We start from the raw sequence: 18461 nt of genomic DNA on the forward strand, positions 1-18461 counted from the left end.
TGTACACCCAGATATTCTTGTGTCTGGAACACGGGTTGCTGCCAGTTTTAGTTGCCCAAGAAGAACCGTCTTAGATGAGAGGCTAAAAAGCAGTGAGTACTCAACTGCAGCTTTATGTGGAACGTTGCTTCACCAAATATTTCAGGCTGGACTTACAAATGACAATCCTACAATAAACTTTTTGGGATGTTATACAGAAGTGGTTTTAAAAAAAATGTTGAAAGCTTGTTTGCATGTGGAGTAAATGAAAAGGATGTTCGCAAAACCATGATTGATGGTATCCCTAGAATATACAATTGGATCATGTTGTTCAGAAATATGGAGGCATGACTTGAACTTTTAGATCAAGTTGAAGATGCAATTGGTGTTGATAATGATACAGTTTGTGATAAAACCACTCATTCCTTTAAATCACAAGATGGCATTGCTAACGAGCTCCCTGTCAGAGTCAACCATCTAGTTGAAAGTACTAAATCACATATACCTAAAGAGGTTGTTGGTGATTTCTCCAATTCTAATTATTTGATTTTGGAGGCATCTAAAAAATCGCAACCTGCTGATTCATCTGCTACTGTCCCTAATGCCAAGGAATTTGCTGATTGGGTGGCAAAGGTGCACCAACAGCCTTGTCATATTGTTTATACAGATTACCGACCAAACTAATGTCTTTGTTTATATTGGGATATGCTCCATAATTGGATCATTGACTGTCATGATTGTAAAAGCGATTGGCATAGCCATTAAACTTACATTCGATGGTTCAAATCAAAATATTTACTTTCAAACATGGATTTTTACAATGGTCGGCATTTCCTGCATCATTACTAGTTTAAATCACCTTAATATGGCATTGGATACTTTGAACACAACAGTGGTTTCTCCAATCTATTATGCACTGTTCACTTTGTTTACAATATTAGCCGGTGCAATCATGTCTAAGGATTATTCAGGACAAAGTATGAGCAGTTGCATCAGAGCTATATGGTTTCATCACTGATTTATCTGGGACAACTGTATTGCACTGCACTAGAATACCAGATCCTCCCGCCAGTACCGATGTGTACAGTCCCCTGTCACCAAAACTTTATCAGCATTACAAACATAATGAAGAATAGTTTTGGAGAATACAACAAAAACACAAAAATCAAATGCAAAACCTGTTTCATGAAGGCCTCTATTCCGTGTTTCTGTTGAAGGATTAAGAATGGAATCTTTGGTGTCGGACTGTCGTGTTCAGTTGGAACAGGTAACTCCGTGGCAGTGGTCGAGTTGCGACAGAGATGATGCGAGGCGATCAAGGCTGCTGGATAGTACACACAAGCATTCTCCCTGTGTCTACTGTATTCCTCCACACCAACTGGCTGAAATAAGAAGATTATGTGAAGACTACAAAAAGAAAGAGAACAACAACAAAATACAGTATCGCTTCAATTTCGTAGTTTCATAGCAATTCTCGCCGAAAAATCCAAACTTTCACCTCAAAACTTTTGCATACTCTTCTCAATTTCACACTTCCAGGAACGGCATGTGTCTCAGTTGCTTGGTACAGAATCTTTTGAATGCGTGTGCATCAATATTCCGAAGAGGCGAAGCACTTTCAATTTCTTCATCTCTTTACGGAACAACATCCATGACATCTGCAGCATCACTTGATAATTCTCTATTGGACATGTACCGTTCTCCTCCAAGGCCCTTACCATATGATGCAGAGCCTCTGAACTCAGCAGACAAATGGAATGAATGTGCCCGAGAAGATGAATTGAAGATATACCGTTCTAAGTCTGCATCAAGAACTTTCATCATCAAAATACACACTTGGAGTTGGGCTTATTTACACGTCATCATCAGAAGAAGAGGATATCTGTCCAACTTGCCTCGAAGAATACACTAAAGAGAATCCCAAGATAATGACAAAATGCTCTCATCATTTTCACCTTAGCTGCATCTATGAGTGGATGGAGAGAAGTGACAACTGTCCAGTTTGTGGAAAGGAGATAGAATTTGATGAGACAATATACTCTTGATAATCTGGAGGTGGATAAAGGCAACATCTAAAGATAGTAGTCAGGCTGCAGTGAAAAGAAAAATCACTAAGAATCAGAGAGAATTTGAATTTGAAGTCAGTATTCTAGGAATAATTCAACACATAAAAATACCGTGTATCCCGTGCTTGGGATGGATCTACTGATTTGGAAACTATTAACACGCAGCAAGTTCATTCAAGCACTTCTGAAAATGCCATGAATTTGTCTTCGGATGTTCATGGTTTACCCAAAGCTTCGGTATCGGATGCTGAGATCAAGCCAAATGATTTACCTTATCATAATGGTGTTGAACATGTCCACGCTTCATACCTCAAACCTGCGGGTTTTGTCTCCAAACAAGAAAAATAAAATGCGCATTAGTTCAATAATAATAATTAGATCATGCTACGAAACCGTTACTATCATGTCAAGTTTGGAACATAAGAAAGCAAGCTACTGATAGAAAATTCTTTGAATAAAACAAAGACAGAAGGAAAGGTTCTAAAACTTACAATCTCCTACACACACTTCAGTGTGTCTGCTGTTGGGAGGATGGTGACCAATTGTTCAAGGAAGTAGAAGGGATTATCAGAAGGCATATTAATATGTCGGTTCTCCCTAGTGTCCAGCCATTCCATGAAATAGCATATCCATTGTGGTTGACATCAGCTATCTGTGAGATTTGGTTCGCGTTATCCGGGATTTTGGATCAGTTTCCAAAGTGGTCGCCCATTAACCGTGAGATTTATCTTGACAGGCTTGCTATAAGATATGATCGTGACGGAGAACCATCACAGTTGGCCCTTATTGACGTTTTCGTCAGTACAGAGAACCCTCTCAAGGAGCCGCCTCTTATCATTGCAAATATTGTTTTGTCTATACTCTCCATTGATTACCCTACCAACAAGGTTTTCTGCTATGTATCAGATGATGGTTCAGCTATGCTGACTTTTGAAGCCTTATCAGAAACAGTTTCCTGGAAACTTCAAGAAGCTATTGCTCCAAAATTTGAAGAAGAATGTTGCTTCTGGAAAGCTTGCTAAGGTTAAAGGTTCGTTCAAGCTTTCTGCAGCAGCTAAGAAGCCAGCAGTTGCCAAGCCAAAGTCAAAACCAGGTTAATGCTAACATGATACCAACATAATGGGCGACATTGCAGAGATGCATTATCAGGCTCATGTTGTGAAGCGAACCGTCACGCTTATGGCAGCTCACCAAACTGCGCCATGACACAAGACCCTGCACAACATCAAACAACACGGTCATGAACTAATACAATCCCATTCCAATATTTCAAATAGCACATATCCCATTCTTGTTCAAGTGTGTCGAGTAAACTTGTAAGTAGTGGTTAATTTCTTACCAAGCAGTAAAAGGGTAAATGAAGAGTAGAGAAGGGGGGACCACCAACTGGGGATGAGGACAAAATTTCCCCAACATCCTTCGTACGAGAGCTTCTGCTGCGAATCAGAGGAAAGAGATTAGTGGCATATAAAAGAAGAACCACTATTCACAAAAACCCTAGAGAGGCGCGTCCACTATTCACAAAAAACCCTAGAGAGGAGAGCGGCCGCTGTGATAAAAAAGGCAAGAAACAAAAGAAACCCTATTTTTGATCGGAGAAGAAAAGGCGAACCCTCACGAAGCCCAATTCGCGAACCATCCAGAAGAGGGAGAAAGGAGAACGAAGCACGGAGAAAAGAAACGAGTCAGACGAGGTGTTACCTTCTCAAATCACCGTTTCCATTTAGAGATAACAGGTAAGCTTTCTTAGAGAATTGTGTGTGTTGGTTCTCGTTTGCATGTGACCGGGAATGATCCATTCTTGACCTTGGGTCGAATGAGGAACGGTTATCGTTATGCTGGTTGTGTCTCTCTGTTGATTAAGAAGTTGCCCTTTTTACTTATTTTCTGTTCATTTCTAGGATGAAAGATTTGTTTTCTCTGTGAAAAGTGTGGATTTTGGAAGTAGGAGAAGATTACTTTTTGTTTTTTTTTCTGGTCCTGTGAGTTTGACCCTTTATTTTGATTATTTTGAGGGACATCCAGGGCCCATTTAACCCTTTTTTTATTTATTTGGTCTTTTTTTTTATGTATTTGAGCGGCTGTTACAGTAACAGTTGGTTGTCTATGGCCAAGTGGAGGAAGGTTTACCTTGCCTTCCTTGAGGTAGTGGGTTCAATACCCATGTATAGTATTTTGTTTCTTTTAGCATTCAATTTTTTTTCATGTTTATGTTTTGTTATGATTTCTCCTACACTCATAGTTTCATTATCACTTGATAACACAAATTTGGTTTCCTTTAATTTCATCATCCATTCAAAACCGCTTTAAAAACATAAATTACCTAATTCTCGATTCAACGTCGAGCCCATTTCCATACCCTTGTAAGTCGATTGCTTTTAAGCATCGCCATCAACCTCACATGGCTTACTCTTGGGCCTTCTTACAATGAACTCTTAAACAACATCAACTTAACTTTAAATAATTTCAAACCTCTGTACTTTGGTTATTTTAATTTATTATTTGAGACATTTTCTAAATAAAACGTGAAGAAAAAGATTATCCTGGATGGAATATCCAGTTATAATCCCGAATATTAGGCTCAAGCTGTAAGAGCTTGTAAGCCATAAATATTCGTCTTCTCTCCAAAATAGTTATGAATATCTAAACCATTTTCTTAATAAAGTTGGAAGAAAAAGATTACCTGGATGGAATGTCCAGTCGTAATCCCGAATATTAGGCTCAAGCTGTAAGAGCTTGCAAGCCGTAAATATTCGTCTTCTCTTTAACACTCCAAATATTCAAATCTTTTTCTTAATAAAGTTGGAAGAAAAAGATTATCCTGGATGGAATATCCAGTTATAATCCCGAATATTAGGCTCAAGCTGTAAGAGCTTGCAAGCCATAAATATTCGTCTTCTCTTCCACACTCTAATATTCAAACCGTTTTCTAAATAAAACGTGAAGAAAAAGATTATCCTGGAGGGAATATCCAGTTATAATCCTGAATATTAGGCTCAAGCTGTAAGAGCTTGCAAGCCATAAATATTCGTCTTCCCTCCAAAACATTCGTAAAAATCCGAATCATTTTCTTAGCAATATTGGAAAGAAACAGACTGCCTGGGTGGAATGTCCAGACGTAGTCCCGAGTACTAGACTCAAGCTGTAAGAGCTTGCAAGTCATAAGTGCTCGTCTTTCAAACTCCAAAACACCTAATCTTTATTAAACACTTTTTTCAAATAAGATGGAAATGGAACGTGGTGTATACCGCGCACTCCTGAGACTAGGATTCGAGATGTATATCTCGCTCATCCAAGTTCTCGCCATTATTTAAAACACCTCAAACCAATCAATTCTTTTTCTCGCCGCCGTGCGATTGACTCTTAAACCTTTTCTCAAAACGAAAGGTACTTTGTTTCAAAACAATGCAAGGCAATGTTTTTCCACCTGTTTTGGGTAGTCCAACAATGTTTTCGTCGATTTGACACAAAGCAGCTTTCGCTAAAATCGACCAACAAACAAACATTTTCTACCCAGAACTACGTAAGCCTTGACTTCTCTATTGAGATACGTAGGAGCAGGATTTGTAAATCTTGTCAGGCCCACTAATAAAAAACTTAGGTTTAGTCCTTCGTCAAAAATCCAAAAACATTCTCTTCTCATCCTTTCTTTCTTTCCCACCTAATAATTCGAAAAGCCTAATACTTCAACTAACACTATCGCACACCACTAACCTAATGGTTCCCGTTGAGTACAACGGGCGTGAGGGGTGCTAATACCTTCCCCTTGCGTAATCGACTCCCGAACCCTGATATTGGTTGCGATGACCATATCTTATCCTTTCTTTTAGGGGTTTTATTGATATTTTCCCTTTCCCATTTTGGGAATAAATAAAGTTTGGTGGTGACTCTGTTCAGTCCATCATTGCGAGCGTGCGATTGCGCTTCGCTTTGAAGTCGTATCCCCATTTTTTCGAGGTGCGACACCAAGAACTCCTACAATGAATGCTAAGTCGGGACGGGTGCAAGCTTGATCATACATAAGACTTCTCACAACTGAAGCATATGGAACCTTATGCATCTCTTCCTTTTCAAGATCCGTATCGGGGCACTGTTTGAGACAAAACTTGTCTTCTTTAGTAATAGTTGTGTCTCCTGGTTACTATCTTTCATGGATAATTTATCCAGAACTATATCAATATAGCTCATTTATGACAATCCTAAAATACCTCGAGAACGGTCTCTAAGTATTTGAATTCCTAAGACAAAGGAGGTGTCCCCAAGATCTTTCATCTCAAATTTATTTGTGAGAAATCCCTTGGTTTCGTGCAATGAGCCTATATTGTTGCTTTCCAAAAAAATATCATTTACATATAGTACCAAGAAAACAAATTTACTCCCACTAAACTTTTGGTATACACAATTATCAACCGGATTAGCCTTAAAACCAAATATGGATATTACTTGATGAAATTTGTAATACCATTGACAGTAAGCCTGTTTAAGGCCATAGATAGATTTCTTAAGTTTGCAAACCATAGACTTTGGGTCTCCTGATACAAAATTTTCTGGTTGCACCATATATATTGTCTCTTCAATGTTTCCATTTAGAAATTCGGTCTTTACATCCATCTGATGCAACTCTAAACCAAAATGAGCTACCAATTCCATCATGATTCTAAGAGAGTCTTTCGAAGAAACTGGAGAAAAAGTCTCTTTATAATTAATTCCTTTCTTTTGAGTAAATCCTTTTACGACAAGACAGGTTTTATATCTCTCAATGTTACACTTTGAATCCCTTTTGGTTTTAAATATCCATTTGCAACCAATGGGTTTCTTTCCTTCAGGTAATTTAACAAGATCCCAAACATCATTGTTAGCCATCGACTTCATTTCATCCTTCATAGCATCAACGCACTTAAGAGAGTTTGGACTCTGCATAGCTTGACTAAATTTGATAGGATCTTCCTCATTCAAACTAATTACATCCTCACGTTCCTCAAGAAATACAACATAATCATCTGAAATTGCACTCTTTCTCTCTCTAGTGGATCTTCTTAATGGTGGCTCTTGAGGTTGTTGAGTTTGAACTATATGTGGTGCTTGAGGAGAAAATCGGTGTTGTCTTGTTCTTGAGGGATGTTAGGAATAACATCATTATTTATTTCAGGATCTATTTCTAGTACAAATATAGGTACAAAGACTTGATCATTGTGAGAAATAGTTTCTTCATCAAAGACAACACTCCTTATGCTTCCTTCCCCTCCAAACTCTACATCCTCAAGGAATCTTGCATTTCCCGTTTCAAAAATTGTTCTAGTGATGGGATTGTAAAACTTGTACCGGTAAGAGCGTTCGACGTATCCAATAAAATAACAGCTAATTATCTTTGCATCCAACTTACCTTCATGAGGCATATAAGGCCTCGCTTCAGCTGAACATCCCCAAATGTGTAAGTGTCTAATGCTAGGTTTTTTCACAGTCCAAAGCTCATAAGGAGTTTTAGCTACTACTCTACTAGGTACTCTATTAAGGATATAAATTGCGGTCTTTAATGCTTCTCCCCAAAATGACTTTGGAAGTGAAGAATGACTAATCATACTCCTTACCATGTCCTTAAGAGTCTAGTTTCTTTATTCTGCAACTCTATTCATGTTGGGTTTTCCCGACATTGTGTATTGTGGAACAATTCCACACTCATTGAGGAAAAGCGCAAAGGGCCCTGAATGTTGTTCCCTTGATCCATCATATCGACCATAGTATTCACCATCACGCTTGGATTTGACAGCTTTTATTTTCTTTCCAAGTTGAAGTTCAACTTCAGGTTTGAATGACTTGAACACGTCCAAAGATTGAGATTTCTCATGAATCAAATACAAGTATCCATACCTCGAGTAATCAACTATGTGTAGCACCTCAAATTTGCACCCTACCTTTTGTATATGCATTTCATATTAGGTCATTAACATAACATAGGCCACTGCATAACATTGCATTGTCCATTTGCCCAAGTGCAAGCCCACTGACAAATTAGGTCAAACTGGTCAGGAGAATCAGTCAATCCAGCAAGCATGTGCTATTTTCATTGGAACAAAGCCCTATGGTTGATTTATCAAGTTCATATGGTCTAAGGATCATTTTGAAGTGGTTTGGCCAAAGATTGGATGCTCAGAAGTCATCAGTCAAGCTGAATTTCAGCTGGAACCATAGAAAGTCAATTGTGGTCAACTGTGGTCAACTGTGCCTGATTTTATGGATTGGAAGGTGTGAGATGGTTTGAAAGGCCTCATTCATGTCCATACAAGTCTTATTTGACATATCAAAGACCAAGGTTGAAGATTTGGAGGTCAGACAAGAAGTTTCCTAAAATGGCAGGTGACCTGTAATTTCAGCTGCCCAAAATGGAAAGTTTTTCTCCTCAAAATTACTTCATCATACAAGCTTCAAATGGAATTTTTTCCAACATGAAAGTTGAAGATCTTGATCTCACCATTCCAAAAAGTCCAAGAACTTGAAATCCCCATGTGTGGTTGGCAAGATATGGTCCAATCATTTTCAGAAAATGCCTGAATTCAAAGTGGCATAACTTGCACATGGAATGGCCAAATTGGATGGTTTTTCTTTGAGCAAATCGCATTTGATGTGTACTTTCATAATCCATCATCAAATTTTGCCAAAAGTCTTCACATAAAAAGGTCATTTTTCAAGTGCACTAATTAAAATCCAAGGGCAAAATGGTCCAAAACTCAAATTACATGGAATTTTGGCATGGGACTTTTTGCAACACCTTCCAAATGTCATTTTTGACTTGTTTGAACCAAGGTTGGACAGAAAAATCAGCTGGTTTAAGAAAGGGCATTTTGGCCAAAGCTTGAAAATGGCACTTAACACTAATCTTTTCCATTTGCTTAATCTTAATTAATTTTGGGATTAAGCCGTGGTATATATTGATAATTATAACTGTTTTGCTAATCACTAATCACAATTTTTAGATCCATCCAAAAAATCTCCAAATTCTCTCACTTTTTCTCCATTTTCACATAAGCATTTTTGATCAATTCTCCAAGAATTCACCATTGTTTTTGCTAGCTCTTTGTGTGTTCATCACTTGCAGGTAATTAGCAAGTTCTGTTGAAGCATTTAGAGGCAAAAATCGAGCAAATTCGCACTGTCCAAGTCTTGAGTTCATCCATGGCAACAGCGAAAATCCATTGATTCGTGCACCTGTGAGCTGGAAATTCTTCACCAATCACCTTCCTAATCATCATCCTTCATCTGTTTTCAAGATTTGGATCAAAACAAGCAAGGATTCCACACTGTACTTCAAGAAGGTGAGATTTTCGAACCTCCTAATTGTTGCAATTGTTGTATGCGTCTTGTAGTGCGTTGAACATAGATCATTTTGGCGTTTGAACCACGCAATTTCATCCACTGTGCATCAAGATATTGTAGATCTAAGTTTATGCATCAAAACTTCTTTCGATTAGATCTTTTTGCATGTTAACTTATAGACGTTTTCGTTGCCATAACTGTAATCTACACTGAGAGACGGAGAGAACGGTATATTGTTTGCGTATTTTCGTTGAAAAAAGTTCATGACCGGAGCTGGTATTGATGAAGATGACGAACGCGCGAAGAACAGTAGAAAATCTGGAAAAGTTTTCGCGATTTGATCCGTTCCATTCGCACGGCAATTTGAAATTCTGTTTCCCTCCAAAGTCGCCCATTCGCGTGGCGCCAGCACATTAAAATGCTGCTGTGTCGTTTTGGCCAAGACTGGATTATTACGGTTGTGTCATCCGTGTTATAATTAATCAATTAATCCATTAATTCACTTAAATAATATTTCATAAAACTTCAAAAAATCCAAACAAATTCAATATTAATCCAAATTCAGTGGGAGTTTTTTTGTTAGATTCATAATTTAATCTAGTTTTTTATAGGTATGATAACTCAAGTCGTGCTTGGAGAATTTTTGACTTTGCCTATTGATCTTTGACTTGTGTGCATTTTGTGTATGTTTCACCATTTTTAACATGAAATACTCATACATTATCCAAATTGAATGAAATTTCACATGCTAATTCTTGACTCCTTGCTGGTTATTTTGATGTATAGTTTGTGAATTTTGGATCTCTGGTTTGGTAGATATGATTTGTGCAATTTGAGTGTGACAATTTGTGTCACACTAGGTTAGGTCAATTTCATGATTTTATTTGACATGCCTAGGCTTCTCCAATTGACTTCAAATTTTGCATGCTGTGTCTTGTATATGTCTAGTTTCACCGTGAATTTTTGTATGAATTGTTGATTCATTTTCCATTAAATTGAGATTTTTTTATTGCTGTTTAGCATTTTTTGGTCTTTGTTTGAGTGTTTGTCTTCCATGTCTCATAAAATGCTCATACCATATCATATTAATGTGAAATCTGATGGAGTGATTCATAACATGTTTAGATGTAGTTTGGCTTTGGTCCCATTCATTTCTTAATTGTTTTCACTGTTTGGCATTTGATTGAAGTTGATGCTCATTTTGCTACCATGTGTTGACTTGTTTGGATTTCTGCTGACTTTATGATTTTCATTGACCTATTTCCTGTTGTCCAAATGGCATGAAATTTGATATGTAGTTCATTGAATGTGTCCTGTTTAGGATGGAATTTTTGTGGAATTTATTGAGTTGTTTAGGTATTTGTTTGAGTGATATCATTCTGTTTGCTCCTATATGGTTCATAATTGCCTAGCTTGATCTAATTTGTGCATAAAATTAATTTGGTGCATAGTTTAGACATGAGACCAATTGGATTCTCTTTGTATGTGATTAATCTTGATTTTGATCATGTTTCACTTGCTGTTTTGACTTTTTCACTTCCTTTTGACCCTAGGCTTGTCCTAGTGGTCTTGTATCTCATGTTTGAATGTGATTTTCAGGTTAAGAAGCAAAATACCTTAAGGAGGTGGATTCACATTTGATTGAGATATCATTTGACAATTGTACACTAACTTGTTTTGTTTTGTAGGATGTTTGGCTCCTTTGAGTTGCTTGCACTTTGGTGCATTGGATTGTGTTTGTCTGTACATAGCTAGTTGTGAACCATTTGCTGTTTAGTTCTGTGATTGGTGTACTGATGATATTTGATTGATTTCAGGTACATTAGTTGCTAATATTGCTTTGCTTTGCTTGATAAGCAATTTGCATTGAGGTATAACTCCCTTACTCCATGTAGTCTGGAAGACCTGGCCTGTTACTTGGTCAGGCACCTGTCTGAAGTCCTCCTTAAGAGGCAATGTTTGTGATTGTTTACTTTTGTGCCAAGCAGGTAAAGACCTCTATGAGGCAATTGGCGGAACCCAAGGGATATGCAATCTATCCCCCGCTATTCTGTTGAGTCGTCCCTCTGCTCACACCACTGTGTTGATGCATTGGGACACAAACCCAAGATCTTGTACAATGTACAGTTGTGTCAGAGTCTTGAGTGTAGAAGGGTTCCCACTTTCTGAACCCACACTCCTTTGTCTGAAGCTCTCCCTGACCAGGGATAAGAGCTGTGAAGTCTTATCTTCACTCTCCTTCCATCAGCTTCACCTTAGCCCCTCAATGGCAAGGTTAAGAGCTAACCATACCTCTGTACAGATGACTTGCTCTTGCAGTCTTACCCTTTGATTGAGCCCTTTTGTGTGCATATAGTGTGTGCTACCTGTGAATGCTTGATTTGCTGTTTGCTTGTGCTAAATAGGATAGGCTTGCTTCCTGTGCAAGTTAGCTAGAAAGCTTGACTTAGGGACAATCTTGCATGATAACATCTAGGCTCGAGTTAGTCTCCCTAGGTGTGTTTCCCTCTGTCTTCTGGATAGGCTAGTCCTGTGTCCCTTCGTAGGGGAACTACGTCGCCCTGATCCTCATACCAGATGAGGTACGTAGGCAGGAGATGAGCAGATCTCTCCGGGCGCCTGTGTCTTTGTTTCGTGTTGTTGTGTGCTTGGAAGCTGATGTAAGTCCATCGAGTGGCGTTCGGGTTCCAGTGTGGGTTTGATTGGTTCGGATGCTGATGTAAGCCCAGTGATTGGCATTCAGGCTCCATGTTTGCCTTTGCCTGTGTTTGTTTGTGTGCGTGTTAGCCGAGCTACGAATGCTCTGATTCTCCTTCGTCCAAAGGAGATACGTATGCATAGGGTGCGACATCCTAGCGAGCATGTGTCGTTGCCCCAGTCCGAACTACTTTGACTCTGATGTTTATGCCTGATAGACTAAGTAGGCCCAGGACGCGATGTCCTGCCGAGTCAGTTTCAGTCTGTTTTCTTGTGTCTCTTTCAGCCAGTGTGTGTGTGTGAGCAGTGTTTTAGCAACCACTTTCCTTCCTATTGTGCGTGGATCCCGTCGAGTACGACGGATGCGTAGGGGTGCTAATACCTTCCCTTCGCATAACCGACTCCCGATCCCATTCTCTTTGGTCGCGAGACCATGCTTTTTTCCAAGTTTACTCTGAGCGTTTCCTTTCCCTCTTTTGGGATAAATAACGCACGGTGGCGGCTCTGTTGTTCTTGTTTCCCGCCGGTTTTTCGCGTAATGCGACAGCTGGCGACTCTGCTGGGGAATAGAGAAGTTGACCTGTGCTGGTCCATCTTCCCTAAGCGAGTCTCTCCTAGCGTTCTCTAGGTTAGGGTTTTGGTTGCTATTTGCTGTTAATTATTGTATGCATGATTATTATGTTGTATATATGTGCATATCTGTTTGCATGCATCATACTGCCATTAAGCTGTCCTCTGTGCAGGTGGTTCCTCTGTTTAGGGTGGGTGTTCTGAGTGGGGCTAAAACCCAGGCCCGAGTATACACCTAGGATTAGTGTGGTCTCACGTCCCTCACATGCCGGTTGGGCATGCTGTTGCGACGTGTCACCACAACTGGACGAGGTTCATTTGAGGGAGTCCTTCCGTTTGGAGTTATTCCACTCAGGTTGGATGATCTCATCTGAGCTGTTGACTTCGGTGACCGTTCTTTCCCGGATCTTTGATTGAGACGATCTTAAGAGAGCTACAACGGCACACCCGAAAGGGCAAACCCGTTGAGTATCTTTGCCCGATTGTCGAGATCATTGTCCGCCTTAGGATAACCTGATTAGAATTTACCTGTGAGGGGAGGGTTGATTCTTACAGATGCATGTTCTGATGGTGACTTTGTTGGTGACTACTGGTTGATCAGAGTCCTATTTATGAGTCGGATTTATGGATCTATCTCTGGACGCCGGAGGTTTGATCCTGGCATTGATCGGCAGGTTCCGTTTATTTCGGATCCCCAGGTTGAATTTGAGAGTACCTGTTCAGAGGATCTGGTTGTCATCCGTTCAGTGGATGTTCCTGTGATAATGATGTAATCTCCGGTTCTGTTTATTTCGGAACTCCCCCAAGTCGGATTTACGGTGACTCAGTTGACTGTGACTGGTTCAGAGAATGGGTCTTCAGATGACTTGGTGGCCCAGTGACCTGCATTCATGCATTTGCATTGGTCTCATTTCGCATTCATCTGCATTCAACTCATGTCTGTCCGTACTCAGGGTCCATTATTTTTAACAGAGACTCAGGTTGAGAGACATCCAGATGTCAGAATGTTGTTGATAAAATTTTATCTATCTCGATGAAACCGGAATCAAAGGACAAAATATTCCTAGTACGGACAGACATTGCATGTGTGAGTCATACTAACCTGTTTACTGTTTTGTAGGTTTCAGTATTCAACCGGTGCGCATAGCTCGTCTGCTCAGGCATCTTGCTAGGGGCAATAAATCCGAACCGATGGATCCTCCCAACACCGACATCCTCGAACTGAAAGAGATGGTGAGAGATTTGTTCAGTGTTGTGCAAGGGCTTGCCTTGGGGCAGAAAGCCATGGCCGAGAGATTGGAAAGGATTGAGGGTTGGATGATCAAGGAGAAAGTTCAGGGAAAAGCTCCATCATCCGAAGTGACAAATCCCTCTGACTTTGTAGCAAAGAAAATCTCTGGTGGTGGTCCGCTCAAAAAAGAGGTTGAGTCAAGCGGTGTGCCAGCAAAGAAAGAACGCAGTAAGGATCGTTATCATCCTTATGTTGCTGCTGTAACCGCTCCTGTTGGTAATCCACTTGTACCACCGCAACAACTACCACCTCAACAGAAGGCACCGAGAGCTAGGAGCCAGGTGAAGAAGAAAAAGGAGGAGCGTCAGTTCGAGGAACCGCCTGTGACCTACACCCTTTTGTTCAGGAGATTGAGGGATTTGGGGTTAGTCCGGCCAAGGATTTTGATTCCCGTAGCACAACAGAAGAGGCCTGCACACTATGATGAGAATGCCAGGTGCGAGTTCCATTCTGGGGCACCCGGGCACAGTGTTGAGGGTTGTAGGGCTTTCAAGCATGTCATCCAGGACATGGTGGACTCCAAGATCATCAGCTTGGCACAGATCATGGATGGGGATGTCAACCCTGTACCCAGGAAGGGTCCTGTAAAGATGAAGATGGTGAAAAAGGTCAAGAAAGGAATGGGGGTGACTGAGGAAGATCGGTTAAAAGTTCCAATGTCTGTGGTCCCAAAACCCCTGATGCAGGAGGGAGCTTTCCCTGTTGTTGATAATGGTTGTGCGGCCGTTGCCACAGAGGGGTGTGCATTGATGAGAGATACAACCCAGAAGACGATGGAAGTGGAAATGGATAGTGAAAAAGTTGAAACACCCAGTCAAGCAATTGAAACCATCAAGGTAGAGAATGATGTTGTTATTGGGAAAGAGAAGACGTTGTCCATTTCTTCTTATAAGCAAGCTCTAGAGGTGGTGAAGAACAAAGAGGCCCGAGGTTGGGGAAGGATCATTGACATAGTGGTGAAGGCAGACATGTTTGGGATCGGTTATCCAGATCAAGAGTCGTCTAGACCAAACAGAGGACGTCGTCCACCGTACATCTTCGTCAGTGCAGGAATGCTGAATTCTAATCATGCTTGTTCAGTGAGTGAAGAGATCGACCGCGACCGCGAGCTAGAGCTATGGATAAAGTCGTGCGTACCAGGCAACTGGAAGGCCTCCAAAAGCATCATTATCGCTCATCCGGAAGAGTAGTTTTTCTGTGTTAATTTTGTTTGCATGAAAGCCATACGTTTTGCCCGAAACGTACTGGTTCATTGTAAGGGCCACCTCATGTGTTTCATTTTTGCAACGTTTTGCATCAGTAATAAATGGATGTTTTTGTGATTAAAAAGCGGTGTTCCCTGTTTTTCATTTTTTGCAGTTTTAAAAAATAAAAATGGCAATGTTTTTCGTTTTTCTTTTGAACTTGTCTCGTTCCAACCACAAAAGTGACCACCCTCCTGATCTCATCGATAACAATTTGGTTACCCCTCTGTATGACTTCGACGATCCGATCTATCATGCCGAAGAATAAGGCGAAGAAGATTGTGATCTGCTGGAATTAGCCAGGTTGTTGAAACAAGAGGAGAAGGTGATTCAACCACACGAGGAGCGAGTCAAGATGGTAATCCCGAGTACTGCCGAGTTCAGAAGGGAAATGAAAGTTGAGGCCGCTTCAGAGGCAAGTCGAGAGCAGAATGGTAGCCCTGTTGAAAGGGCAGGTTGATATCTTCACCTGGTTGCATCAAGGTACACCAGGGTGGAATACCCATGTTGTGGGGCACGAGCTACCATCGAGAGAAGACTATCCTCTAGTGAAGAAGAAGGCCGGTGCCACGGATCAAAGGGCTACGGTGACTTCGTTTCATGATATGACTCATCGTGAAAGCGAATGCCATGTTGATGACATGATGACAAAGTCCCAAGTAGAAGAGGGGCATCCGTTGGACTTGATCCAGTGGTTTGGCAGGTAGAGATAACTCATACCGTTGAGTTCGAATCAGTGCACTTATGAAGTGCTGTCCGGTAAGCTGCCGAGGCTTATTATGAGCGGACAAGAGGAATCGAGGTCGATCCTGCAAAAAAAAAAAAAAAAAAAAAAAAAAGAAAAGAAAAAGAAAAATAATGCAAGGAATGCCTGAACCGAAAACAAAAGAGATCAAACGGTCAGGTAGGATGATGATTGCCAAGGGGCATTAGAAAAAGAATAAGTTGCAGGAACCTCTGATTCTGTTAATCTGGTGCTTGACAGCCCTCAAGGGGTCTATGAGGTGTATTGGGTCAGCATGACGAGTCTCGTCGAAAAGAGCATGCAATTTACCTAAGCAAAAAGTTTATCGACTGTGAAACAATACACTCACTGCTCGAGAAAACTTGATGTACTTTGGCATAGGCTGCTCGCCGACTGAGACAGTATGCTGATTCATACCACTTTGTGGATGTCCAAAATGGATCTGATCAAGTATGTGCTTGAGAAGTCAGCATGGACCGGACGGGTTGCGAGAGGGCAAATGGCGTCAACTGAATACGATGTTCGGTATACCTCCCGGAAAGCAATCAAGAGGAGTACTGTATGATTATCCCAGCAACCCATTGATGATTCTCGACCCAGGAAGTTTGAAGTCCCTGATGAGGACGTCTCGAGGTACTCAAATCAAAAGATTGAGAGTGACCGATCCCGGAGGAGGGGCCTGACCCTGAATCCGAACGGATTCTGATGTCTGATGGGGAGAGTTTAAAGTGAATGAGCTAGTGCTTCCCCGATAACAGTTGAAAGCACCAACGATGGTGGCTGAGTACGAAGTTGGTATCCTGAGTGTCGTGCTTCGACACGTACATCTACTGGGGCAACACCTTCCTCATTCAGTATGGGATGGAAGTGATATTGCCTGCTGGAGGCTAGATCTCATTGTGAGAGTCCAGATGGATGAGAAGTTAGAAAAGGGCGAGTGGATGAGGACTCGGTATGACGCGTTGAGCCTGATTGAGAAAAGAGTTTGACAGTTACTTGTCATGGGGCAGTTGCACCCAATAAATGAAGCGTGTTGTTAACCGAGAAGTGGGACCCCGTGGGTAGCATGGAAGAGATGTGGTGTTGAAAAGGATCCTTCCTCCTCAAGACGATCGTGGGGCAAGTGGATAAACAGTTATGAATGTCCATTCGGGGTCAAAAAGGTCTCCTCTGACAGAGCCTTGTGATCGATGACCACGAATGATGAAGATTTTCCATTCCCTGTGAATGCGGACGCAGTTAGAAGATACTTCGTGAAAAAAAGAAAGACCCGCTGGACAAAAAGAATAAAAGAGTCCAGGCAAAAAAGGGGCATCCCGGCGAACCAAGAAAAAAGAGAAAAGGTTCGGGCAAAAGTTAGGGATAATAAAAAGTTGTACACCCGGCAAGTCGAAAACCCCACAAGGGCGACTTGGGCAAAAAAGGGTATCCCGGGGGACTGAAACCCGAAAGGGCGGTCCAGGCAAAAGAGGGATTGAAACGAACAACTGCGTCTAGCATGATCGTTTGTGCTTTCGTTAAGACATCGCAGCTAGTCTCCGACAGAGGTCGATTGGAAGCGTCTTGTTCAGAAGGCCGAAAGTGCGGAAAGTCTTGAGGACATGTGAGGTGTAACCGAGTTGGAACCCGATGAGATCACGGTTCCGCATTGCCAATAGGATAGATTTTTTCCTTTATGCGCAATCACCTCTTTTCAGGGTTTGCTTCCTGTGTTTTGCTCAGTTCTGAGCCACCTTTTTGTGTCAGTCAATAAAATGCGTGTTCAGTTAAATAATTTTGTTTTTGTTTTCATTACCGCTTTGATTACGAAAACATCCGTTTATTTTGATAAAGAATATTTGCATTCTGAAACATAGAGGTCCCTTCCGATGCATGCTGATAAGATTGAAATCTGGAAATCTTATTCGGAAGTTTGAGTGACCTAGATGTTGAAGTGTTGGCACACCTGGGGCACGCTTTTATCTAACAATCTCTTGTGCAAGTACTGTGAGATATCTTCATTCACTGGCAAGTAGTGATATGAAATCTTTTGACAAAAGAGATCCCCACAGAGTCCAACCAGGGGCAAGGGATAGACGAACAGTGAAAGGACGGTGAAGGATTACGACGACGATCCTGGAAAGTTAACCAAGAAGACTCTTCAAAGTCTAAGGACTGGAAAGTTTGTATGAATCCCAGGAGTTCGATCCCCGTGGAGTACGGAGGAGCCGGGAATACAAGGTGATGAATCAGAAGGGTTCAGATAAGTCTGAGAGTTCTCAAAAGTGGAAAGTCAACACTGCGGTAGGATGGTGAACACCAGTGTTCGGCGAATCGAAGGGCGGACCGTGTCCGATAGGCCGTATTTCTCCAATGGGTTTGAGAGTGTCATCTCCCTAGCAGATTCGAGATCGGTGCCTCCCCAGCAAGCCTGAAGGTTACTGTATCCCCAGCGGAGTTGTGATTGTTTTCCAAGTCTGAAGCTGTCTTCCCAGCAGAGTTTGTGATGATGGTCTTCCCTCAGCGAAGTCCCCCAAGCAGGCCGGGTTCGGAGGATCATCCCCAGTAGAGACAAGCAT

The 18461-nt window shown here is 41.3% G+C and overlaps 1 protein-coding gene and 1 pseudogene across 1 annotated transcript; both read left to right on the forward strand.

The window, feature by feature from the left end:
- Positions 1–844: 844 nt before the first annotated feature.
- Positions 845–2024, forward strand: LOC127095651 (E3 ubiquitin-protein ligase At3g02290-like; annotated as a pseudogene).
- Positions 2025–2629: 605 nt separating this feature from the next.
- LOC127095652 (cellulose synthase A catalytic subunit 1 [UDP-forming]-like) lies at positions 2630–3067 on the forward strand. The gene has a single exon (XM_051034310.1). The coding sequence runs from the start codon at positions 2630–2632 to the stop codon at positions 3065–3067; it is 438 nt and encodes a 145-aa protein (XP_050890267.1).
- Positions 3068–18461: the final 15394 nt, after the last annotated feature.

Source organism: Lathyrus oleraceus, chromosome 6, assembly GCF_024323335.1.
Source record: "Lathyrus oleraceus cultivar Zhongwan6 chromosome 6, CAAS_Psat_ZW6_1.0, whole genome shotgun sequence".
NCBI classification, from domain to species: Eukaryota; Viridiplantae; Streptophyta; class Magnoliopsida; order Fabales; family Fabaceae; genus Lathyrus; species Lathyrus oleraceus.